This window comes from Raphanus sativus, chromosome 2, assembly GCF_000801105.2.
Source record: "Raphanus sativus cultivar WK10039 chromosome 2, ASM80110v3, whole genome shotgun sequence".
NCBI lineage: Eukaryota > Viridiplantae > Streptophyta > Magnoliopsida > Brassicales > Brassicaceae > Raphanus > Raphanus sativus.
In genome coordinates this window covers 9,964,074-9,991,354 of record NC_079512.1, presented here as the reverse complement: position 1 = coordinate 9,991,354, position 27,281 = coordinate 9,964,074, and the positions used below count along the sequence as shown (strand labels likewise).

Below are 27,281 nucleotides of genomic sequence, written 5' to 3'. Positions count from 1 at the left end.
AGATAACTTGCGAAAGGGGGCCATTCTTCAGGTTCCGAAACCATCTTCACCAATTGAGAACAATCCGTTGCAAAAGTAACACTATACTGCCGTAAATTCCTCATACATTCCATTGCCCACACAAGAGCCTCAATCTCCGAGTGGAGAGGTGACTGACTTGATCTTGTATTCCTCGCTCCCATCAAGCCATCAAAACCCTCTAAAGTACTATACCATCCTTGGCCTGAATAAGTCTCTTTGTCCTTCCAAGATCCATCTGAGAAGCACCATCTACCTTGGATCACCGGGAGTTGATCACTGATCTCTGATCGAGTGTGATCAACTCTCTGTTCCTTTGGTAGTTGTGCCTCTTGCCATAGTCTTGATTCTGTTTCAGGCAGTTGAAGTGTATCCCGAGGATCCACATCTAAATTACTGAAGACTTTGTTATTCCTTGCTTTCCAGATATACCAAAGAATCCACGCATAATGATGGTCATCTATTACAGATGGAAGTCTCCAAAATAGATAATCCATATTTGCAAATAAAGATTTAGTAGGGAAATTATCCGGACCCGATGGAATCTTGGATAAAGCCCAGACTTGAACCGCAGGTGGGCACTCAAAGAAAACATGGTTAATGGATTCTTCATGATCTCCACATCTAGCGCACATGATATCTCCCCTAATTCCTCTTGCTTGCAGAGTTTTTGTTACTGCTATACAGCCAGAAAGTAGTTGCCACAAAAATGTTTAATCTTTGGTGGACATCGTACCTTCCAGCAGAATGCCTTCAACGGATTAATTGATGGACCAATTTCTATAGTCGTGCCTACGCTATCCGGATACACTCGTTCGATTTGATATGCCGACTTAACTGTATATTTCCCATTCTTTGTAAAGTGCCATCCATCTCTGTCTACTAAGTGAGATTGACTGAGAGGGATGCTTAGAATTATATTCACATCCTAAGGATCTACCAGATTTTGGATTACTGGAATATTCCAGGTCCTCGAGTTTTCATTGATAAGTGAAGCCACCGTAAGTTCCGGAAAAGCATTGTGGTGATTTTTATTTGCTGGTCTCGGGCGGGTGGATGGGAGCCAGGGATCGTTCCAAACCGAGATGGATGAACCTGATCCCACCCTTTTGATTAGTCCTTTGCTAACCAGAGATCTAGCAGAGACGATACTTCGCCAACCATAGGATGACGAGTACGAACGTATTGGTTCCAAAGGTGATGCATTTCTGAATACCGACCTTTGAAAACTCTGGAGAATAGAGTATGAGGTTTCTCTATCAATCTCCAGAACTGTTTTTCCAGCATAGCAGTATTAAAATCCATGAAATCTTTAAATCTCAAACCTCCATCTTCCTTATCTTTACAAACTTTGTCCCATGATTGCCAATGCATTCCTCTAGTTGATCCTCCCGGGCTCCACCAAAAACGTGCCACTGCACTCGTAAGTTTTTTTATTACTGTTTTTGGAATACGGAAACTGGACATCACATGATTAGGCAGTGCTGTCACTACCGATTTAATGATAACTTCCTTTCCTCCCTTGGAGAAAAATTTGAACGTCCATCCATTGATCCTACCATCCAGACGCTCTTGGACAAAACCAAAAACCTGAACTTTGGATCCTCCTAGAGCTTCCGGAATTCCGAGGTAGAACCCCATCCCACCTTGATTTTGAATGCTCAAAATAGCCCTTAATTCCTGCCTTGTCGTTTCCTCGACCTTGTGCCCAAATTGAATTGAAGATTTCTCAAAATTTATCTGATGACCCGATGCCTCTTCATATTCCTTCAGGATTCTAAGGATTGTTTGACATTCTTCTCTTTGTGCTTTACAGAAGAAAAAACTATCATCGGCAAAGAGCAAGTGTGAAATAGCTGGACATGCTCTTGCCACCTTAATTCCTGTTAATTGTTTTTTCCGTTCTGCTTTTTTGATGTTTGCCACCAATGCTTCCGTACAGATGATGAAAAGATAGGGGGATAGCGGATCCCCTTGACGTAGACCTCTCTGTGGGTTGATTAGACCCTTGGGGCTTCCATTCAAGAGCACTCTATATTGGACCGAGGAAATACATTCCATCATAAGTTTTATCCAGTGTTGGTCAAAACCCATCTTGGCAAGGATCGCCTGGATAAACATCCATTCTACTCTGTCATAAGCCTTGCTCATATCCGTCTTAATTGCCATAAATTTGTTCTGACATGACTTGTTGGTCCTCAGGCCATGAAACATTTCCTGTGCAATAAGTATATTGTCGGAAATCAATCTTCCAGCCACAAACGCCGACTGGGTTTCTGAGATAAGTGATGGGAGATAAGCTTTTAATCTCTGGCAAAGAACCTTAGAGATAATCTTGTACCCTACATTGCAAAGACTTATAGGCCGCATTTCCTTCATTCTTGTGGGCCTTTCCGTTTTCGGGATTAAACATATGTTGGTGATGTTCAACCTTGTATCCAATGTTCCTGAAGTAATAAAATTATTAACCAAATCCAGTAACTCTTCCTTCACTATATGCCATGAGTTGTGTTGGAAGAATAATGCCGTCATTCCATCCGGTCCATGAGCTTTTTCTGGATGCATCATAAATAGTGCTTGCCGAACCTCCTCCTCTGTTGCTAACCGGAGAAGCCGCTGGTTCATTTGATGAGTAATACTTGGTACTATCTCGTCTAAAAACCCAGTATCTTGTGATGGTGATGTTGATTGGAATAAATCATCAAAATAATCTACTGCCACTTATATATTAACATCTCTTATATATTAATAGAGAAACATTTAAAAGTTATAACATGTAGTTTGTATTAATAAAAAGGTATTCTGCTGAGTTGTCACGTAATTGGAATGCTAATTTTGCTTACATGGCGGCTTGAGAATCAATTGATAATTTGTTAGTCCAAAATTAAATTGTTAGAAAATTTTATATTATATAATACTGTTATAGACCATTCATTTATCAAATTGAAATTTATTATCTATTATTTCCTTAAATAAAACGTAAGGAATTACCAAATGTTAATATATATATATATATATATATGACAATAATGATTTTAAATATTAAAGATTTGCTAACAATTTGTATACTTCCTATCATTTTTAATTCTTTATTATTAAAATAAATTACACAATTACACTAATCATATAATAAAAATTTAGATTTTTTTATATGTTGTATTTTAAATTTTCAAAAGGAGTATAAATTACTAAAACTGTCAAAAGTATCACATAAAATTTTGTGATCAAGGTTTAAATTTTTTTTATGTAATATGCTATAATGATTATAAAACCATATGAATGAATAATTTTATTTAATAGGTGTTTATGTTAAATTAAACTATACATCATATAAAATGCATACTTATATTTTGACATTATCAACGAACATATATTGAAAAGTTAATATTTTAGTTTTTAAATCTTCATTGTTTTTTTAAACTGATTATAAATTATTAAAACCACTAAATATCCCACATTAAAAAATAATTTGTTGGTGTAAAATTTTGTTACAATAATATGCAAATAATCATAAAATCATATAAGTAAAAACCTCATTTAATAAATATCCATATTAAACGTATACTATATATCTATGTTAATATCATTTAAATTTGATTATACATCATATACATAGATAAGATTGATTGTTTTGATATATTTATTCTAAAATGATTGTGAGCACATAAGCATGGTCTGGTCATTTGATTTATATGCTCACGCCAATATATTATATAATAGTAATTGATTTTTTAGTTATTTAATATATAATTATTATTTTTATTATTTCATAATATGCAGAAAAACATAAAATAAGTAATAAATATAAAATATTTATTCTGCACAAGACGCAGATCTTAACATAAGTATGTATCTCTTTAATAATTTTATATCTTAAACAATTCTAAATCTCATACCAAAGAACAAAATGAGAATAAACTCTAAAATGAATATTTATATCGAGTAATAACCAAAATGAAAAAACCGACATAAAAAGATAAAAGTATTGAAGATAGATAGGATTGACACGTGAACATAAACTTCTTATAACTTTAATTAATTTTAAATTGCTTAATCATGATATAAAACCAAGCTGACATAGTTTCATTGTAACCAAATAGTAGGCCTGAGATTATTCAGCATGCGATAAGTGATTTTTTACCTTAAATATTTTTAAAAATGTAATCAACTCATCGGTAGACAAATTATGTAATTAACAAAAAAATTTAAAGAATTGTTTAAGGACCAAAAATATTAATTCGATCAAAAATATAAATTTTATTTTTCATACAATATTTCTTATATAATTTTCAAATAAATTCATCCTGTGCAAATGTTTTATCCTAGTGTTACCTATAGACTAAGCATAGTTTCTTAAAGGCGGTTATCCTAATGCAACATTAGTTTATTTTGTAATAGTCTTGTCGATGTCCTGGTCAATACAGAGATTGATATCAGCTAGATACGTTGTGGGAGACTTGAACTCGGAGGAGTCTTTGGGATAATGTTCGAACGGATTAACTAACATAGAGAAAGTAGGACCCACGATGTCCAACAGACAAGATCCTACGTGGGTCATTATCCTAACAACAACAACAACTCGTTAGTCTGTTGCTTCTTAACAAATCCTGAGACAGAAAGAGCCAAAAGTTAGAAACAAACAGCTAGATTTTGAGATGTCTTCTCCATAAAATCTAGGGCTCCTCCTAGTTTCTCGCGAAACAAAAACGAATCCATCTCTCCTGATCCTAATCATTTTCCATTTCAGAACTTAACAACATTCTGTTCGTCGTTTCTCTCTCTCTCTCTCTCGGTGTTTTTTTCCGTTATGGACGAACAGTTTGCTGCAACGTTTTGTGTATCTTGCTGTGAGATAACGGAAAAAAAACAATTTTTTTGTAACGTTCCTCTCTTGTTTCCTGAGTCACAAGTTTCCTTAATTTTCCATGTGTGTTTTCTTTTTTTTTTCTCTAAAAAATCACATATAAGAAATACTACTACTGCTTTGTCTCCAAAGTCTTTGTTTCCTCTGCCTCATAGTCTATAAAGTTACATCCATTTAGGTTTAAAAGTATCTTCTTCCTATTCATTCAGATATCTTTGAAGAGACCTTTCTTTGTTTTCCATCTGACAAACCTGAGATTCCGGGGTTTGGTGCTTTGGAATCATTCAGGATAACGTTTGTTCTTGATGAAGATAGGAGAGACAGACACAAAGATTGCTAATCGGCCTGAGTATTATGGGATGCATTTGCTCAAAAGGAACAGCAGCAGAAGAAGAAGAACTGAATGTTCAAAATGAGAAACCTCAAGAAAATTGGAACGAAACGTCATCAGTTCAACTGATTGCACCTACTACATTAAACAAAGATGACTTTTCACAAAAATCTGGAAGCTCTGGTGGACGCAACAAAGCTGAGGGGTTAGCGCACAAACCCTCCGGGAGATCCAGCGGATTGATTGTTCCTGTAGACGATAGTGATGGTAAAACAGTAATTGTAGAGAGACCCACAAGGTCTCACCGGAGATGTTCAACTGCAGATGTTGGGACAGGAGGAGGAGGAGGATTCCAAACGCTTCAGCCGGGTACTGTCAACACAAGTGTTCCACATAGCCCTGAGGCCGAGCTCATTGCTGCTGGATGGCCTTCTTGGTTAACCTCTGTTGCAGGCGAAGCCATCAAAGGTTGGGTTCCTCGCCATGCAGAGTCCTTTGAGAAGCTGGAAAAAGTTAGTTCCTTTTTCTTCTTTGTTTCCATATTACAGTCTTTTTTTATTGCATTGCATTGTCTCTGTTACATCCAAAACACACATTCACTAGTTTGTTTTGTTTTGTTTTTTTTTTTCGAAACAACACATTCACTTAGTTTGTTACAAATGTAAAAGATGTAATTTTCAACCTAAAACTAATTAGTGATAAGTGAATTAGCCTATCTATATATTATTTAGGATCTCTTCTAACTACGGATGTGGGATATTTAGTCTTTATAATAAAAGCTGTATTTTTTTCAGATTGGACAAGGGACTTATAGTACAGTGTACAGAGCTCGTGATCTTGAGACGGGCAAAATGGTAGCCATGAAGAAGGTTAGATTCGTGAATATGGATCCTGAGAGCGTGAGATTCATGGCCAGGGAAATCAACATTTTGCGCAAACTCGACCATCCAAATGTTATGAAGCTCGAGTGTCTTGTGACCTCAAAACTCTCTGGTAGCTTGTACCTTGTGTTTGAGTACATGGAGCATGATCTTTCGGGTCTCGCGCTTAGACCCGGTGTCAAATTCACAGAATCCCAGGTACGTACGTTCAAGGCTTTTGACTATGGCTAAATAGTTTTACAATCTAACATGGAGACGAATCTTGTTTTTCTTGCAGATCAAATGTTACATGAAACAGCTGCTTAGCGGGCTTGAACACTGCCACAGCCGTGGAATCCTACACCGAGACATTAAGGGTTCAAATCTCTTGGTGAACAATGATGGTGTCCTCAAGATTGGAGATTTCGGTCTCGCCACTTTGTATCATCCCACCGATCAAGATCAGCCCTTGACAAGCCGTGTAGTAACCTTGTGGTACAGGGCCCCTGAGCTCCTACTTGGAGCTACACAGTATGGAGCTGGCATAGATCTGTGGAGTGTTGGTTGCATTCTAACCGAACTCTTCTTAGGGAAACCAATCATGCCGGGTAGAACAGAGGTAAAATTATATGTTAGAGATTCATCATCAATCCATATGACCATTATTCAGTTTAAAAAAAGCAATTATATGTCTGTTAGGTGGAGCAAATGCATAAGATCTTCAAGTTGTGTGGTTCACCATCCGATGAATACTGGCGAAAGACAAAGCTACCACTTGCGACAAGTTTCAAACCGCAACAACCTTATAAGCGTGTCCTCCAAGAGACGTTCAAGAGTTTGCCATCTTCTGCTCTAGCTCTTGTTGACAAGCTTCTATCTTTAGAACCAGAGACGCGAGGCTCAACTTCATCAACACTAAACAGCAAAGTATAATAATTAATAAATAGCCCTTTTGTTTTACGTTCTTGATTTGCCTCCTCAATTCAAAATTAATCTTTTTTTTTTGTTTTCTTTAGTTCTTCACAACGGAACCACTCCCTTGTGATGTATCAAGTTTGCCCAAGTATCCTCCGAGCAAAGAACTTGACGCAAAGATCAGGGATGAAGAAGCAAGAAGGTATCTCCTTATTATCCATATTCTTCCAATACACAACCACAAAAAAATGATTCATGCAGTTAAACTAATCCTAAGCATATGTTCTTAAATAAAATTCAGGAAACGGGCTGACACTGTGAAGGGACGTGGAGCTGAATCGGTGAAAAGGGTTTCGAGAGACTCCAAGAGTACAGTCACAACGCCAGAGTTCATTACTTCAGGACAACCAAAAAATACAAACACAGGGTCGAGAGGAGAGACAGGAAGATGCGACAGAGATAAGGGCCTTTCTCATACCAGTTCAATGATTCATCCAACAAGATGGAGTAAAAACGAGAGCTCTAGGCATAATGTAGTAGAGCTGAAGGCTACCCGATCCAGCAACGTGGCGACGACAGGGATGTACTTGTCTCCTTCACATAAAGACGATGCAGCCGTAGTTCCCACAACGGTAACAAAAAAACAATCACTGGAAACTTTAGGTTAACACTCTAGTTTTGATCCTTTAGATAGTGGATCTTAATATGTTTTTTATTTTTCTGCTCATGCTGCTTCAGACATACGTACGCAAAAAGAACAGAATGCACTATTCAGGTCCACTGATGCCTCCAGGTGGAAACATGGAGGACGTTCTGAAAGAGCATGAGAGGCAAATCCAAGAGGCTGTAAGGAAATCTCGGCTTGAGAAATCTGCAACAAAGGAAAACCACAGAACATGTGCATAATTTAAAGACATGAACAAAAAACCCTGTTAAAGAATTAAAAAAAAAATCACCTGAAGTTGAAGAAGGAAGATTGACAATGAATATCGGCTCTGCTAGTCCGTTTTCGCTGCAAAAGGGACACTTCTTTTAGATATTTTAGCAGCCATTGCCACAGCTATGCTTGTGCTAGCTAGTAAGATCTGTAATTATGTGGTTATTAATGTACATGGAAACTCCTTGTGTTTCTCTCTCACTCACTTTCTTTTGTGGGTTGGAGAAGAAACTAATTGTGTGTAATTTAGTTATCGTGTTTAGTTGTGTATGTCATTCTGTAGATATAACTAAACTGAGTTCTAGTTATACTAAGTCGTACTATTTGTCTCAATACAACTTGGTGGTATAACTAGAGTTCAGTTTTACCAAGTTATACTTAGATAATGGTATAACTTGGTATAATTAGGTTTAGTTTTATCAAGTTATACATTTACACCAAGTTGTGCATAAGAAATAGTACAACTTGGTGTAACTTTTTGTAGTTATACATTTTATAATTTTTGTAACTATCGAGAAAATAAAAAAATAAGATGAGCAAGAAAGAACTGAAGAAAAAACTAAAACAATCTAAAAACTAGGTAGAACATGCAGTTTTAAGATGAAACTAGATTTTGATCCGCGTTTCGAAAGAACGGATTTTTCTTTGAATTATAAATAAAATTTGTGAATTAGTATTTAGAATTGGTGTACATAATTATGTTATAAAGTCATTGCATCGAAGGACATTTGTTTTAAATTATATAATTTAAGAATTAGTTTATATAAGATTTTGTATGTACATTCTAATATAATTTTTTTAAGTCTGAACATTTTACCGAAAAACTTAACCAAAATCAACCCAGAAATATAGGTGTGGTTTGGATCCTGGTCAAGAGCAAAGTATATATTTGATATATTTTCGACCCGTGGTTTCTGTTTGATTCGAGGTCATATCCGAGACCTGATCAATAACCAAAGTATGTGTATATTTGGTAATTAAGATATGCTTTTGGTATTTGAAAGGTATTTTTGGTATTATGAATATTTTTTTTAAGTTTTAAATTCAGGTTTCCGGTTATAGTTTCGAGTTTCAGGTAAAATCTTTTTTTAATTATTAAAAACTTGGGTATTAGGAATGTTTTTGGTATTTTCGGTTCCTAAGTCAGATTTATGGTAAACAATTGGATTATTTTGAATATTTGAATATTTTCAGGTATTTGTTTATGTTTTTGTGTATTTTGTGTTTCAGTATTTTAGGTTTTCAGGTACTTCGAGTCCTAAAATATCCAAATCAATTTGGGCCGTCACATACCTAAAATTAGGTATTTTGCAGGTATTTGATTATGGATCCGAATCCGAAAAATAATTAACCCGAATCCATGCCAGAAAATTTTAAATACCTAATTATGTCCAAATATTTAGACCTCGAAAAATCTAGATCCGAAAGGAACTGATCAGTACCCAACCAGAAGACCCAATGCCCAGACCCACTCTCTCAAATTATATTTCTGTGCATTTTATAAGAGTCAATTGTTGAGTTCGCGAGAGTTAATATACTAAGTAGATTTTACTAATTTAATAGTATAAATTTGTAAGATATTTTAATAGTTTTAAGCCTATATTAATAAAAAAAATTATTTAAAAACTTTTATAAAAATTATTTAACGTAAAATACATAATTTGTTTTACATATGGTTTGCTAAAGTGTGTATTAAATATGGAACTATACAATGTAAGATGACATAGTTCATAAATAGCATGTCTACATTGTACTCTTTTTTGTTTAAAATATTTTGTAACAATATATATTATATCTTGGTTTTTAAAAAATAATGTGAAAATATAAGAATATTCAATTTTTTAAAAAAATTTAGTTGTCTTTAAAAATAAAGTGGCTCAAACAAATGATACACTTTTGGTATAGTATTTTCGTAAACCAAATTAGTTTTTTTTTATAATAAATAAGAGTGTTGACTAAAGAGGTATGGATAACAATTAGTTGGATATCTCAACAACTTTTTTTATCTTTAAATAAATAGAGTTGTATTCAATAGAAGACATATTAATTTGATGAACACCAAATATGGAAGAATATAAAAACTTTTCTTTCATGCTTCTGTTTTGTTTTATTTTCAAAATTTAGAGCTTTGATATTAATTCTAAATTTGATTATTTTATTAGATGATAGAAGCCTTTTGTTTTTTTTATTATTTTATTTAAATATATAATATTTTATAATAAATGACTTTTTGACAACATGACTCTAAAATTCGTATAATATATAATATGATCTCAAATTAAATAATTATGTTTTTTTGGTATAAAACTGAATAAACTGAAAAACGACGGTATATAAACCAAATCGAACCGAAGTAAATATGGATTTAGAATAGTAGTTATATTTTAATAACCGAAATACTGACAAAACCGAACCGAACCGAAACCCGATATCCGGATTCAACACCCCTAATCCAAATGAAACCGAACTATTGTTTTATTTTTCAAAATATAATAAAATAATAACTTCATCCCGCGCAAGGCGCGGATCTTATCCTAGTTATATGGTATAGTGTTTTTGTCTACGAATAATGTTGTATAATAAATAAGTAAATTCATTAAAACTCAATTTATTTGATTAAAGTTACCTTATTGTTAAAAATATCAGGTTGGACAAAAAATAATTAGTTAGTGTAAGGGTCCAATAACTTTTTATAAGTAGATTTTTTGGAAATGATTCTTTTTTAGTAGTATAGATTAAAGAGAATAAGCAGATGGAAAAAAATCAACGAGGATCAAAGAAAAAGGGAGAGAATATGGAAGAACAAAAAAGAAAAGAAAACATAATTGAATAAGGAATAGTAGATTGAAGAAAATTGAGGAAGAGATTTTTTCCCAAGATATTATTTGCGAATTAATTTGTTACATGTCTTTTCTACAATTATTTTTACAAAAGGAAAAAAGTTTTTTTGCTACACGAAGTTTCCACTAATATGGTGAAAACTATCCAAAGTATCAAAATGTGTCAATAACTACACGAAGTTTATGTTAATACATGCTACATGTACGAAATAAATGATAATATGTTGACAACATCACAACTGGGTTTAATTGATCTTAAGCTAACTTAATGGGGACAATCCGTAATTTATGAAACTTAATGAATTTAATTGATTTTATTAATAAATTTAATAATTATTAAACTTAATAAAATTACTAATTTATTAAACTTAATAAACTTAACAAACATAATAATTTTTAACATAATAAAATTATAAAACTTAATAAAATTACAAATTTATTAAACTTAATAAACTTAATAAATATAATAATATTTTTAACTTAATAAAATTACCATTTTTTAAACTTATTTATTTTTTTAAACTTAATAAGTTTATTAAACTTAATAAATTTAATAAACTTGATTGATTTTATCGATAAACTTAATAATTATTTAAACTTAATAAAATTATAATTTATTAAACTTCAGGAAATATTTTTAATAAATTTAATAAATCTATTAAACTTTTTTCCTTAAGTTCAATAAATTATTAAACTTAAATTTAATAAACTTGATTGATTTTATTAATAAACTTAATAATTATTTAAAATTAATAAAATTATAATTTATTAAACTTCAGGAAAAAGTTTAATAAATTGTGTAAATTGAGTAAATCTGTTAAAAATTTTCCTTAAGTTTAATAAATTATAATTTTATTAAGTTTAAATAATTGTTGAGTTTATTAATAAAATCAATTAAATTTTATTAAATTTATTAAACTTATTAAGTTTATTAAATTTATTAAATTTATTAAACTTATTAAGTTTAGTAAACTTATTAAGTTTAATAAATTTAATAATTTTATTAAGTTAAAAAATTATTCTGTTTATATTTGTAATTTTATTAAGTTTAATAATTTTATTAAGTTAAAAACTATTATTTTTGTTAAGTTTATTAAGTTTAATAAATTAGTAATTTTATAAAGTTTAATAATTATTAAATTTATTAATAAAATCAATTCAATTTATTAAGTTTCATAAATTACGGATTGCCCCCATTAACTTAGTTTAAGATCAATTAAACCCGATTGTGATGTTGCCAACATATTATCATTTACTTCGTACATGTGGCATGTATTAACATCAACTTCGTGTAGTTGTTGACACATTTTGATACTTTGGATGGTTTCCACCATATTAGTGTAAACTTCGTGTAGCTAGGAAACTTTTTTAATTTACAAAAATATGTGACATAACTATTAAAGATTGATAACATGTCGTATGGTTAAATATGATATGGATAATTATATTTAATGCTGATATATATTTCTGGAAATTTTTTTAGAATATGGCAATAACTATATATTACATTTGATGTTGATTTATATTTTTGATAATCTTTTAGAATATGGTAATAACTCATAAATCATCACTAAAATAAATATATTCAAATATGACATTTTGAATTTCAAAATATTATTTAATTTTACTTTTATAATTATACAATTTTTATTATCTAAAATTTTCAAAATTTTCTGCATTTTAAAACAAAAATTTAAAATTTTAATCGTAATATCATTAGTTTCTTTTAGATATCTACAAATTTTATAAATATTGTTTGGTTGTAATTTTTGATAACTATACAATTTTTGTATGACTTTTAGTAATATTGTACAAGTTGATTTAATACATTTAACCAAAATAAATAGATAAAAAATTATCTAAGATTCTAATTTTAATATATACATATATATTCTTAAATATAATTAAAAAAAATTCTCTTAATTTTCTGCTTAATTAAATGATATTTATATTAATTATTGGTCAAAATAATAAAATATAAAATATTAGTAAATTGCATTTTTTATATAATTTAACTTTAAAAAAATTTATCAATGCACATGGTGCAGGAAAACACCTAGTAAAACTAAAGAAGAAGAAAAAGAATGGAGAAGACAGATAGAGATTAAAATGGAAGGATGCATATAAATTTAGGTTTTAAGTAGTAACTAGAACTTGATATGCGTTTTTCGTGTGGATGTTTGATTTAATTTGTGTCTAAAGTAACTCATAAATTGTTGATTTTATAAAAAATCCTATGAATATTTTTTTATATTTTTGATTTACATATATAATAGAATATTATTTTATAATATAGATTTCTGATAATATTTTTTTATTTGTACAAAATATTAAATTAAAATTTCTATAACTTGATGCAATTTGATGTAATTGTACTATTCATATATTAACATGTTGTTTTCTAAAAATTTAATTTAGATGAAACAATAAAATAAAAAATTTAATTTTAATTTTTCTATGAATTATTATTAATTTTATGATGTTTTTTCTTGGAAATTGAACTCTCAAAATTTTTATATTTAACTAAACTAAATAAAATAATATTATATTTAACTTTTTATATAATATATACTATATATTTCGGTTTGTGTTTTTATTTACTACAAAAAATAACAACTATTGTAATTAATTAATTTAATTGATTATAATGCAATGGAAAATCTGTTAGTAAAAAAACAAGTACTTAATTTGTGTAAATGAAATGGCTGAATGTATAAATAAAAAGAAGTACTTAATATGTTATACATATTTCCAAACAATTTTTATTTATCATGTTATACATGTTTTTAAAAAGTAACCAAAATATTTAAATTTAATAATATAGATGACATACCTGTTAATACAGTAGAAACTCTATAAATTAATATTTGATAAATTAATAAACACGATAAACTAATAAATTTCTCGGTCCTAGGTTCGACTCGTGTAAAACATACACAAATTTTTTTGTTTGTTTATCCTTCTCTAAAATAAATTTCCTACTACATATAAAAGTGAACTTGTATTTATTATATGTAATCATCAAATATAAATTATATCATAGTCCAATAAAATTAATAAAAATATATTTCTATAAACTTTAACCAATATATAATATTATAAATGAAATTATATTTTATTTAATTTTCCACACTAAAATAATTTTAAAAATATAAATCTAAAATTAGAATTTCTTTTTAAATTAAAATTTTGTAGTTTAATAAAATTTCAAAGGGTAATTCTATGAGTTAGCAATTTTTAAGTTTTTATCACAAAATAACCCTAAAAACATAAAATGACCAAAATAGCCAATTTTTGTTTTTAAAATTTTAATATTTATTTTTCCATTTTTTGAAATTTGAAAATTCATCTCAAAACTCACATCTTTGGCTCTAAATTCTAAATCTAGATTAGTTAATCCAAATGGTATAAACACATTTTTTACCTTTTAGTAAAACATTTTTTGTGGTCATTTTTTTCCTTGAGTACTATCGTGAATATAAATTAAAACGGTTATCTTAGGGAATTTTTCAATTTCAAAGTCTCAAAGATTATTGATATGTAAGTTCTTACCGATTTGTTTAGGTTTAGTTATGTTTTCATATCAATTTCGAATGAAAAATAAATAGAAATAAAATGAATTTTGGAATATAGTATATATGGAAATAAATATCTGGGTAGAGGACCAATGATCAATTGATTCATTTCGGTGAAATCCAATTTCAACATAACAGGACCAATGTCGATTCCATCCAAAGATGCCGTAGGCGGAGGCTCCGCCCAAAACGTTAAAGGTCGAAGAGGAAACTCGAGAGAGAAAAAAGTGAGCGCGTCTATGCCACTCGCAGGCTTCGAAATTATCCAGTATTAAACTTGACACTAGATTATGACCCGCCCTTAAAAGGGTGGGTTTATTTTTTTGTTTTATATTTTTTTAGAAAATTAATTTTTATATTTATGTTTTTAATCATATTTGTGTCTTTTGTATTATATTCATTTATAAGATATTTTAATAATTATATTAAAATAGTTGGACTACACATATATCAATAGGTAATGTTCATGTTTTAATAGTATTGATATATATATATATATATATATATATATATATATATATATATATATAGTTACTTAATTTCAAATTAGATTAAAATTTGAAACCCGGTTGAACCGGTTGGAATGGTTGGACCGGTCTGACCATTGATCCAACTTTAACCGAGTCAATGCCTGGTTTGATTTTAAAAAAAAAAATTGATAAATCTTTTATGTTGAGTTAAAGTTATATTAAAAAATTCATTGTATGATTTAAATATATGATTAATATTATATTATTAATATATTATGTTTTGAGTTAAATTTTAAATCAGTTAAATAAGTGATGGGTTTGCAAATTAATATTGTATTCAATTGATTGATTTGGAGAGATTGTAACCTTGATATATTTAATAAAGGTAATTGGAAATATTTCTTTTATATACTTAAAATTGATAGCACCGTTTTACAAAATTATAAAGAATGGTGGTTTCTTAAAAGTGAATCACGCATCATATCCAAAATCTTTCCTTTATTAGTTAGAGAATATTTAGGTAGATAGATAATTAATGATAATTTTATATAGATAGTTATTAAAATTCAGTGGCATGTAGTTGTAATTACTTAGAAAGAATTAGGATTAATTAATAAACGATATCAATTAAAACAGAGTGATTTAGAAATATTGTAAAACGACAGTAATTGAGCCCAGTGGCATTGGTTTGGAATGTGTACATCTCAACGATTTAGTTAAGGTATGTGATGGTCAAATATTAATTGTATTCAACCGAAAATATTGGTTAAGCGATTTTATTGGTGTACGCAATGGGTTAGTTAATGTCTAAAACTGCTGTGTTTTGATCAGTGGCATATCATTGTAATATTTGTGCAAAACTAAGGGCTAAGTACTATTTGTACTTCACCTTTAATAGTTTAGATTGTATAAAATACCCTGAAATTTATAGTTATTGAAAATATTTTTTTTTTTGGAGTTTTAAAGTTTTCAAGTGATTTTAAAGTGTTTAAATGGAATTTCTTAGTTAAAAAGTTAATGCAAATTCCATAATTTTAGGTGATATTCTAAAGTGGTTTAACAAAAATTATTTTAATCTTTACAGTTCACTAAATTATTTAAAACTTCATCAAAAATCAAATCACCTCATTAATTGAATACATCCCCTAGATTTTTTACTATTTATTTTAATTTAAATAAAGTTTAATTAAATTGATAAAAGAGGACAAGAGTATATAATAACCTTTTTTTCAGTTAATAATAGCACGTGAGCATTTGGTCCTCTGCTATCAAATTAGAGATTTCCGGTGAAATCCAATTTCAGCAAGACCAGGACCAATGTCGATTCTTCCATCCTCTTGTTTTCCGGTGGCATATGCCAATCTCGGCCGACCAACTGCGTCGTTTCCGGCACGGACGTTTCGTCCTGGTCGATTCCCCGAGCAGCGAATTTCAGGAAACGGGGCCTGGATTCGCGAAAGAGGAAGAGTATACGTGAAATCAGAGTCGAAAGCTGATGAAGAAGAAACTTCGTCTAGTGAAAGCACTACGAGCGGAAGCTTCTTGTCTCTTCTCTGTCCCTTGCTTAAACTCTTCTCTGTCAGAAACCCTTCCTTGTCTTCTCTGTCTCCTTTTCTAGGCTTGTCTTCGTTCGTTTCCCTAATTTTGATCTCTCTCGACTGTTTGTTTCCAGGGAGGTGACCCTTCTCAGCAACGGAATCATGCTCTTGAGGTTACTACTCCAACAACCCTCTCCATCTATAAAAAAAAATGTCTATTACAGAACACCACATGAAAAGAAGCTCTACATTTCGTTTTCTTCCTAATGGTTGCAGGTCGCAACTTCTTCTTTAGCATCTATTGCAAGACTTCCTTGGGGATCTCGAGTGTCATCCGTGAGTGAAGATGTTTCTTCTACTCCACCTTTGCGATTGAAGCTTTTTGAATTTGGTATTTGAAAAAAAAAAACAAAATAGAATTAGTTGAAAGTTAGTTATATACACTACTGTGACAGTTTCTTGGTTTTTTTTTTTTTTACAACAGAGGCATGTCCCTTTTGCCGGAGGGTGCGCGAAGCCATGACTGAGCTAGACCTCTCTGTAGAAGTAATAACTGGGAACATCTTTTCCTGATAAATAGCCCTATTAATTAAGCAGTAAACTAAAATTTCATCCTGATATTTGTTGGTCTTCAGGTTTATCCTTGTCCTAAAGGATCTGCAAGACACAGGGAAATGGTTAGAAGATCCGGTGGAAAAGAGATGTAATTTTACCCTTCTTCTACTATCATTTACTTTCTTTTTTCATCCTTCCACAACTATTGGTCAATTCTCTGTGCAGGTTTCCCTTCCTCATTGACCCCAATACTGATACTTCCATGTACGAGAGTGGTAAGTTTTGAGTTCCAACAATTATTTGCCTCTTCTCTGGATATCTTTACATTGCTTGTCTTCTGTTTTCTAATTGACAGGTGACATCGTAAAGTACCTATATAATCAATATGGTAATGGAAGAGGCCCTTCCACAGGACTTCTGGAAAGGTCAAGCTATCTGTTTTTATTGTCTTTAGCTCCTAGCTTGAACGCTTCTGTGGGATTAGTTTTATTAATTTTATTTTGGTAAATTAAATTTGAAGTATACTTTTAATTTTTATCAAATTTAAAGATGGTCATTTCAATTTTGAAATTTGTATACAAATTTTAAATTTGATTTTGGGAGTTTTCAAAAGAAATACATTTTTAGCGATGTATATTTTAATAATCTAGATATACATTAATATAATATGTCATAATAATTATAGTTTCAAAATTGTATATTTGAAAATTATATTATATAAAACTATATATATTATTAAAAACTATAATATTTGTTGTTATACGAATTAGTTTAAAATATGTACAATTATTTGTTGCAAAAATTGGTAGTTTGTATATGTGATAAAATATAATAATACATACTATATTTTAACTAATAGTGGTTTATATATTTAATATTTAAATTGTGTATTTCATTATAACCAAAAAATATAAAAGATTTAAATTAGACAGAAAAAATCAAAAATAAATTTAATTTTGCATTTGACCCACACTTTTCAAAACATGAGGTTTTTTATAAATAATTAACATAATCTTTCATTTTGAAAATAATATATATATATATATATATATATATTATGTTTACGTATTTTATTTTACCATTCACATTTATTTTTAATTTCGAATATTTAAATTTTAAATGAGAAATAATTTTGTAAATGTAACTAAAATGTACATAAATATAACTTGTGAAAATTAAAATAGTATAACCGGGCAATTTAACTTCGTTTGCATTACTTATAGTTTTTTTTTAGTGTTGGAAATAAAGAGAAACTTGCATATTTTAAAATATCAAAATATCTGAGTATGTTTCTCAATGTGAATTTTAAGTAATACTCCAGTTTGTGTGTTAAAATCAGAACTTTAAAATATTTTTTAAGGATTGCAACAAAATTATATGGATTGATTAAAATATATTTGTTTTTGGATTGTAGTTAAAAAATTATTTTTGAATAAAATATCACTGAATATGTTCTCTTATTATTTATGGCTTTTAGACTTGTAATGATATTCTATTAGAATACAATAGTCTACGTGATAGTTAAAATATTAGAATAGATATGTGATCTTTTATAGTACAAATTTTGGTGTGTTACATGAAAAGATAAATTTATTAAATGCGTCGATTTTTGTTGACAATTTTTGCAGATTTTTATGATAATAATTGTGTAAAAATTGTAATTAACTGATATTCCTAAAATATAAATGAATGGGCATATGTTAAACAATTTTGTTACATCTCAAATTAGATTCTCTCTGATATTCTGTTTAAATGTTATATATTAAAATGCTTAATGTAAATTATAAAATAAGACATGTTAAACAACTAATTAGTCCTACAAGGTATCACTAACTTCTAGAGTTGTCCAGCACCTTGTTCACAGGGTGGATGCCAACACTTCTCCGAGCTGGTAGAGGCATGTCATTATGGGACAAGGCTTCATCAGATCCACCACCTGAAATGCTCCAGCTCTTCTCTTACGAAAACAACTCGGTATTATGCTTTTTTTTCCTTTTCATTTCTTGTATGCAAGATTTTTCTTGTGATTAGTCTAGTGATGCATACATTCCTCTACTGCATTATCGCTATTATTTATAAATCAGAGTTTTAATTCATTCACCCTTCCCCTTCCAGTATGCACGGTTGGTGCGTGAAGCACTGTGTGAGTTAGAGCTCCCTTATGTATTACACAACATTGGAGAAGGGTCCACACGGATGAGATCACTTCTAAATGTTTCGGGATCCGATAAGGTTTATTTCCAGTTTCGTTTCTTTGTATACGGAGTCTAAACTCTTACTAATTACTTATCTGGCTGTTGCTTGTTATGATTCATAGGTTCCATTCTTGATTGATCCAAACACTGGTGTCCAGTTAGGTGATTACCAGAAGATTCTGTCTTACCTCTTCAAGACTTATTCTTCAGCAGCATCTGTATAGTTCATAATCTGACATATACACCATTATCCTCAACTTGACAACAGCAAGGTACAAGCTTTTAGCACCACATGTTTTGATAAAATACTGAGAAACTATTCATCATGGAAGAACATGGTCATTCTTGGGGAACTAAAAATAAAATCTGAACTTTTTGAATAAATGATGAGTCGGTATCAGGGACGCAGAAGTTAATAGACAGTTAATGGCTTGCCCAGTGATCTGTTTATAAAAAGATAGATCTTCAGTGTATGGAAGTTTCTGAAGTAGACTAAAACGGTTTTAGTAAAACCTATTTGTTTACATGTAACAACGCAGGATCATGATGCATGGTTACAGAGAGGTCCTTTTCTTATCTAAGTATCTTTGATAATCTATATATAATAGTAAACCTAATGTGACATCACTATTTTTTTATAGGAAAATAAAAGTGAAATCGTACGGTGGAGATTGTTGCTATTATTCAATCTAATGGATGAAATTTTAGATTCATTAAGTCATCTGAGGTCATCAATATTAATGCCAATGGACGCAAACAACATCTCTTTGATTTTCTTTTTCTGAATAGTCACTTCCCAAAAGACACAACTTTTCAGAATAAAATCCTTTAGCAAATTATATATGGTTTCTTTATCTCAGCAGATCATCATTGTGCTTAATTTCCAGCTAAATTATTTTTAGACATCAAACATTTACAAATTTAAAATATATAAAACACTTCAGAAAAGTATATTTACAAAAAATATATATATATATATATATATATATATATGGTAACTTAAATTTTATCAATTATCTGTTTCACTGCCAATAAACATAAGTTATGAGTCTTTGTTCCGCCATCGATCAGCATATGAATTTTCCATTGCTTTGAAACTTTCTATATACAATAGCAAACTCATTTTTGGACCTGATGTCATTGTTTTTTTGTTACCAAACGGTTGAGTTTGTTTTAGTTTGATGATCTAACGGTTAGAATACTGTGTTTATAAAATAGTCTGACGTCAGCTATATATTGCGCGAAACAATGCTTCATTTGTTGTCTTCTCCGAAGCAACACGTCTCTTAATCCACAAATATTTTACAGTCGCGTCATTTAACGAGTTGCAACTCTTAACAATTTTATATATTGAAAATTATAGTCTTCTATTTTCCCATCTATCCATGAGCATCATCCTCATTCATCATCTCTGCATTTATATTCGAATTGATTTTACTGTCGGTAGGTTGTAAAGGCCAACCATGGCGTTTTAGCGTTAATCGGTTCACAAATCGGTTTCACTAAAAAATCTTTCGTTTCCGGGTTTTAATGGTTGGAATGGAAATATACAAGCGAGATTTACAGATATAATGAAAGAACAACAAGTAAACACAATACTTTAGTGGATGGTGACAGATCTATTGTAAAAGTTGCAGGAAAGTTACCGATATATAAGTTACAAAAAAAAAAAAAAAAAAAAGTTACCGATATATAAAAGAAGAAAAAGAGTTATTTACTATTTGGCCACTCGTCAAGCGAAATTTTTTTAATAAATGGTACACAACACCCAATTTCTTGTAAGTTGTAACTAAACAACCTACTCCTCCATCACATAACTGGTATTTTTGTGAAATCAATATTTTTCTGGGTCGAATCGACAAGCATTTGTAAACATATCCATAAAATTGCAGAAAAACATTAAAACTAATTCCCAATTCAAAACTCTGATTTTTAACAAAAAAATCTCTAATTTTTATTTTTGGTTAAGTCCGTCGAATCGCGCCTAACCTGATTTAACCTGATTCGCACCTAACCAGTTTTGGTCTTCCTATGGCATCAATTTCTTTTATAGAAAAAGAAAAATTTGATCTAATGGTTAGAGTTCTCTTTATTTTATGATCTAATGGATATAAACATGTCTTGCTATGTATGATGATGTCATCAAAGTTTTTGGCAACTTTTTTCTTCTAACCGTCTTCTATTTTAAACAACACATATTTTAAATAGACATAATCATACATTTTCATCATTAAAAACTTATTTTAAACAACACATATTTTAAATAGACACAATCATACTTTTTCATCATTAAAAATTTTCTATTTTGAGCAGTTATTTATTTGAAATGACACATCTCTTGAATAGTAAGAGACATACTTTTCATAATTTGTGTATTTTGTTAGAAATGATTTGAAGAGTTAGAACCTCACGGTTAGAATTGTTTTTTTTTATCTAATGGTCTTAAAAATTTCCTTACTGATAATAACAACCATATTTAATGTTGAAAGGTGTCTTTTAATAAAAACCAAAATATATTTGTTTTAAGAATTGTATTTTTTTTCTTTATAAAAAATTGTGTGTTTTCATAAAAAAATACTTAAATATATTATTTGATTTTAGTGATAAACCATTATAAATTTTGGTGTTAACTATTGCATCCCTTAGCCAGCCAATGCAATAATTAACTATCAATCATTGTAACCTTTAGTACTTAGTTGAAAATTTGCATCTCTTAAATATTTTTAACATGAAAAATTGTTAGTTGTTGTTAGTTAAAATTGAGTTTAGTGAAGGGTTGTGTCTTTTAGCTAAGTAATTTTGTTTAAGAGTTCTAAAGACAAAATACACAACTTTTCATTTGTAATAAGACAACTCTTCATTGAAAGGAAGCAATGAAGAGATGCAATTGTTCACTTGTGTTGTTTCGTTTTTTATTTTAAACCCTTGTTATTGTGATGAAAAATAATAAGTTCAATTTTTCTTTTCTATTAATAAAAGGTGAAATTCTTCTTCCTTGAGTATTTAGTGATCGCAATTACATAGATTGTGATATATAATTATTTTCTCTTTCTAAGAAATTCATCTTTAATTCTTTGTTTTATTTTAGAAACTTCAGTTTCATTTACAAAAATTATATTTATTAGTTTCTGGGATGAAAAGTTGTGTATTTTTGTTTTTACTTGCCCATATCATTTTATTAATATTTTATCTAAATATTTATAACTATGAAAGGTTGTGTCTTTTTAAATAGTTCAAAAGTAGATAAAATATCTTAAATATTGTATATTAAAATTTAAAAGTTGTGTCTATTCTTTTGATTTTAAAAGCATCTTCTCATGATAAATTCAATGATAGGAGGAACAGAAGAAGTAAAACGGCCACAAAGAAAAAAGAAAAAAAATAGAAGAGGTTATGTAACTTAAGTTATGCTATAAAAAACAATTAAACTTTTAAATACATTACTAATATTTGTTGTTTACTTACACATTGTATTATATTTACACATATTTGTTGTGTACATATATTAATCCCATTATTTACTTCGTAAAATTTTATTTATTTAAAATATATTTAAGAAAGATTGACCATTAAAACACAAAAAAAATCACTCTTCGCGCGTGTTTACGCGCGGGGTTGTTTCCTAGTATATATAATAGTACCAATAGTGGTAAATATTGTATATCAAGACTAAACACCGGTCTTGTTTTGTGTTTGGTGATCAGATTCTTCTCTTTCAAACATCAGTTTGATAACAAAAGCCTCCTCACTATTGACTATCAAAAAGCCTCACTAGGATTAGGATATTTTTTTTTGGGCAAATGGATTAGGATATTATATACCTAAACTTCTTCAAAAAAAATAATAATTATATACCTAGAATTAAACCGAAAAAACTAATTCGAAAGTGAACCGATGTTCACCAAATTTTGAGTGGTTCCTATATATTTTTTTTGTAAAACCGGCACTAAAAGGAGAACCAAAATAGATACCCAAATATTTAAAATACAATTTATATAGCTAAGAATATTAATTGCTAATGTTAAATCTGTCTTACACGCGAGTGAGCAAATAAAACTAATAATTTAAATCTAACAAATATCTTTTAAATATACTTTACCTGCTATTGTAAGTAATATTAATTTCAGTATTTGTTTTTGTTGTTCTTGTTAGAAATCACATGCTTGTAATTTTTTTTTATTTTTAATTAAGATAATTAGCTTATCTTTTTACTCTTTTTCTATTTTATTGTAAAAGCAAGTAAAATAAAAAAATGCTTGGAATTACCATTTAAATTTAATATGTAAATCCCGGATTATTTTTCTTTAAATTTAATATGTAAATCCCGGATTATTTTTCTATTTTATACATTTGTTTTTTGAATCTGTTAATACTTTTTATCTACTAGTTGAACCACAATTCACCAAGAAATTTTCTATTAGATATTTTTCTTAAAGCTTTTTTATTCTTTTTTATTATATATTATTTTTATTTTATTTTTTATCATTTTCTGTTAAATTTTTTATGTTATGCGATTCCGCCTTAGTCTCGTCGCGTAAATTAAATTTCATAATTAGATTGTTGATAAAATTTTAAGAGCTTTAATGGGACTCTTTTTATTTTAAAAGGTGCAGATCTTTTGGTATGTTTGTCTTATTTTAGATCATATAATTTGATTTCTATGCTTATTTTTTCTCAGATTATTTTGTGTTACCTCTTTTTTGGATTTATAAATTTTATGTTTTAATTTTCATATCAATGTTAAATTTGTGCTTGAAGATTTTTTTTTTAATTCTTGAAGTCTTCATTTTTATTTTGTATTTTTTTGTCATAGGTTTTCATAAACTTCTTGTTAATTTTCGTTGGTTTGAGTTTTGTGATAAAAAAAGAAATGCATCAAATTTACTCATTTTTATTTTGGTTTTATAAAAATGATACCAATCATGTAAATGGATTTTCCTAAATTATATTCTTATGAATATTGCATATATATTTTTGAGGTTCATGTTTTTATTTTATGAATTTTGAGTTATTTGTATGTTTTATTGGTTTTTATTGTACTATTTATAGTTTCACAAATTATTTTCTGAAAAGTTTTTTACTTATTAAGTAATCATTGGTTGTGGTTTGCAAAAGTTGTTTCATTTTGTTTTTACGTTTGAGTATGGTGAAAAACAATTATGTTAAATTCACTCTTTTCAGTTTGTTGACATGTATTTTTCATTTCCCTCTTTTCTATTTTTTATATTTATTTTTGAATGTTATATAGTTTGGATTGTGTTTTTTTTTCATTTAGTTGTTAGTTGTTGTTTAAACTTTTCACTAAATTCAAGCTATATTATATATTTTTAAATAAAGTTTAATTGATGTATATTATATTTTGTTAGTTGATTTGATGAGTCATCTAAACTATCATAAATGGATTTTTATTTTGAATTTTTTATTTATTTGTGAAACTGATTTATTACTTTTTATTGTTGCTAAATTTATATATGTGGATATAATGCTTGATGTAAAATTTTGATTGAGTAGAGAATAAAGTACTAACTAACTATAACTATTTATGAGTTGTTAAATGTTTTTGTTAATAGATTTGATCTAAATATTAAGAAGATGAAAAATATGAAATATTTTTATTAATTGCTAAAAATTTATGTCATTTCTAAAAATTTGGCAAAGTCTCTCCTCAGTTAGTTCTCTATAAAGAGTAAGAAACCAACTATATTGTAATAGATATTTACTTTTAAAATTAACAAATATTCTAAGAATGACACTTATAAATCAAAACTATAAAAAATAGAACAACTTGGATATATTTTTTTTTGAAGCGGATAGTGGAGTGATAGTCCCAGAACAGATTGAAAGTGAAAGATAGCATGATACTCATTTGAATCAGGTCAGTAATCCAAACACGAATGTCAGTAAGGAAGCTTCTGATTGCATTTGAGTTGGCTCGCACTCGACAGATACGATGAAAGTACGTGGTGTTCAAATCTCCGTCCAATAATCAATTGATCTCGGACTTCTGTCTAAAGAAGTTTTCTTCGATGTCTCGTAGGAAGTACCATTTCTGATGTAAATTTCTTTATGTTTGAAATATCGTTGTTGATGGATATTGAAACGTCTACCTGCACATGTTGTAACAAAAATAATTTTGATTTTTTTTTGTGCGAAATATTTAAAATTATCATAACAACCCAAAGAAACGAATTATTAGAATAACTAGATCTTTCTTCCGCGCTACGCGCGGATAATGTCTAAACAAAAATTTTAATCATTTTATTGACGTGTATTTTTATATTGTTTAACTAAATTTATAAAAAAGACAGAAGAAATAGAATGTTAGAATAAATAGAAAAAGATAATGATCGACAAAATCACTGTAGTTAAATCAAATAGTTGTTTGTTTGATAAGTATTGTTAATAATGCACAAACGTTTTTTCAAAATAAAGTTATAATATTTTTTACCAAAACATTCATTTTACTTTGGTATGAATAATTTATATAATAAGTAGTGTAGTTTTTTCAATTGTAGTTTTATATTTTCTATCTTAAGAAAATATTATCAGAATCTGAAAAATATTTAGGGTATATCTAACTAACAAAATTAAGTATATACATATGACTTGAATTTTATGTAAATCTAAAATATTTACTACCTAAATTTAAGATTGTATATATATTGTTTTTATGAATAAAGTTTATTTATTTTATTTATTTATAAATTTGACAATATTAATTTTATCCTTGCCGCCAATATTTTGGAATCCGGACCGAACGTTGGTTTTGTATTATAGTTGGGTCAATGGTCCGACTGTCCAACCAGATTTTAAATTTTAATATAATTATAAATTAAGTAACTATATATATGTATAACTATAAAATTATTTTTATAAAATTTATATGTTAGAATCTGAAAATAAAATGAAAAAGTTTCAAAATATTATAAAATGTAAGAAAAACTAATTTATTTTGATAGATATTAAGAACAATGTATAATTTTATGAATCTTGTTAAAAAGTACAATTCCTTCAACTTGAATTTGAAGAAAAAAACGAATTTTCATATTGAACTGGGTTAGTGATTTAGCAAGCTAGACCGGATTTTAACCGAATTTATCGGTTTGCAACACAACCTAAATCCGGTTATAAGAGCGAGTCATATTTTGATCTAGTTTTCATCGATTTTAACAACCAAACAACATACTCCCTCTGTTCCAAAATAAGTGAGTTTTGAGGTTTTTGCACGTTGATTAAGAAAATACAAACTTTTATTCTATTTTTCTCGTTTACCTAAAAACAATAATGATTAAAGTAATTTCAACCAATAAACAATTATACTACAATATAAATAATTAAAAATATTAAAATGTATTTATTTTTTACCTAGAAACTTGAAAACATCGCTTAAAATGAAACAAAAAAATTTCCCTAAAACTCCACTTAAAGTGGGACGGAGGGAGTATCATTTTAGAAGTACCCTTATATTCATTGTAACTTATGTCAAAAACAACTCAAGTTGTTGTAATTTATTGTTTTAAATCATTTTTCAACATTTCAAGTGCCATCTAATTTTTTTTTTTAAGTTTTCAAAGGCTTTCAAATGTGAACCAAATTGTATGTATGGAATAGATCAAAATACAACTTTATAACAAAGACATAGTAATCAGTGTGTCCACCATAGTTATATATTAGAAAAAATAATCATTTGAATTTTAAATTTTCTTTTGTTCAAACAGAAAAGATAATCTAGTTAATACTCCCTCTGTTCCAAAATAGTTGAAGTTTTAAGCTATGCACAATTATTAACAAATTTGTTATTTATTTTAAAAAGTGATTAAAATATAAATTTAAAACTATTTAGCCAATTACAAAAGACACTGTTGAATATGATTGGTTACACAGTTTTTAATAAAGTAAAAAGTAACATTGAAAGTTGAAAACATCATGTATTTTGAAACATCAAAACTTCCTAAAACTTCATCTATTGTGAAACGGAGAGAGTAGTATATAAACTTTCAAGGGTTGAGCTTGTTGACTCAATTTGCATAATATTCATCTCTTCTCTGTTGGATCACAGCCAAAGCATCTGAAAGCTCCGTTTTGTGCTTTCTTCATTTTACTCTGTTTGCAAAAATATAAAACACTTGTAGATGTGAAGTACTTTTTTTGCTTTTGCTGAGCTGACAAAGGTAACCAGAGTA

The 27,281-nt window shown here is 28.8% G+C and overlaps 2 protein-coding genes across 10 annotated transcripts; both read left to right on the top strand.

The window, feature by feature from the left end:
- Positions 1–4,761: 4,761 nt before the first annotated feature.
- Positions 4,762–8,099, top strand: LOC108840362 (probable serine/threonine-protein kinase At1g09600). Its single transcript, XM_018613196.2, has 7 exons — positions 4,762–5,725; positions 6,008–6,292; positions 6,372–6,692; positions 6,773–7,000; positions 7,090–7,190; positions 7,290–7,620; positions 7,727–8,099. Exons 1-7 carry the CDS (start codon positions 5,237–5,239, stop codon positions 7,892–7,894), a joined length of 1,923 nt encoding a protein of 640 aa, XP_018468698.2. The 5' UTR covers positions 4,762–5,236; the 3' UTR covers positions 7,895–8,099.
- Positions 8,100–16,057: 7,958 nt separating this feature from the next.
- On the top strand, positions 16,058–25,299 carry LOC108841695 (uncharacterized). 9 transcript variants are annotated; one of them, XR_001948177.2, is made up of 12 exons: positions 16,058–16,388; positions 16,483–16,521; positions 16,625–16,739; positions 16,833–16,894; positions 16,984–17,051; positions 17,129–17,178; positions 17,259–17,328; positions 18,754–18,877; positions 19,019–19,135; positions 19,221–19,370; positions 19,638–19,662; positions 19,740–19,960. XR_001948177.2 is itself a non-coding variant. In XM_056997768.1 (11 exons), exons 1-10 carry the CDS (start codon positions 16,128–16,130, stop codon positions 19,320–19,322), a joined length of 1,008 nt encoding a protein of 335 aa, XP_056853748.1. In that variant the 5' UTR covers positions 16,058–16,127; the 3' UTR covers positions 19,323–19,370; positions 24,979–25,299. The 9 variants fall into 9 exon arrangements, 8 of the variants coding, with proteins under 8 accessions (XP_056853748.1, XP_018469958.2, XP_056853741.1 ...); XM_056997768.1 differs by lacking the exons at positions 19,638–19,662; positions 19,740–19,960 and adding an exon at positions 24,979–25,299; XM_018614456.2 differs by lacking the exons at positions 19,638–19,662; positions 19,740–19,960 and adding an exon at positions 24,974–25,299.
- Positions 25,300–27,281: the final 1,982 nt, after the last annotated feature.

Bases quoted from the DNA above. Each gene is read 5' to 3' on its own strand.
- LOC108840362 (XM_018613196.2), top strand. From the start codon at position 5,237: ATGGGATGCATTTGCTCAAAAGGAACAGCAGCAGAAGAAGAAGAACTG. The intron at 5,726-6,007 runs GTTAGTTCCTTT...TATTTTTTTCAG, and splicing joins CCTTTGAGAAGCTGGAAAAA to ATTGGACAAGGGACTTATAG. The intron at 6,693-6,772 runs GTAAAATTATAT...TATGTCTGTTAG, and splicing joins TCATGCCGGGTAGAACAGAG to GTGGAGCAAATGCATAAGAT.
- LOC108841695 (XM_056997768.1), top strand. From the start codon at position 16,128: ATGTCGATTCTTCCATCCTCTTGTTTTCCGGTGGCATATGCCAATCTC. The intron at 16,389-16,482 runs GTCAGAAACCCT...GTTTGTTTCCAG, and splicing joins CCTTGCTTAAACTCTTCTCT to GGAGGTGACCCTTCTCAGCA. The intron at 17,329-18,753 runs GTCAAGCTATCT...AGAGTTGTCCAG, and splicing joins TCCACAGGACTTCTGGAAAG to CACCTTGTTCACAGGGTGGA.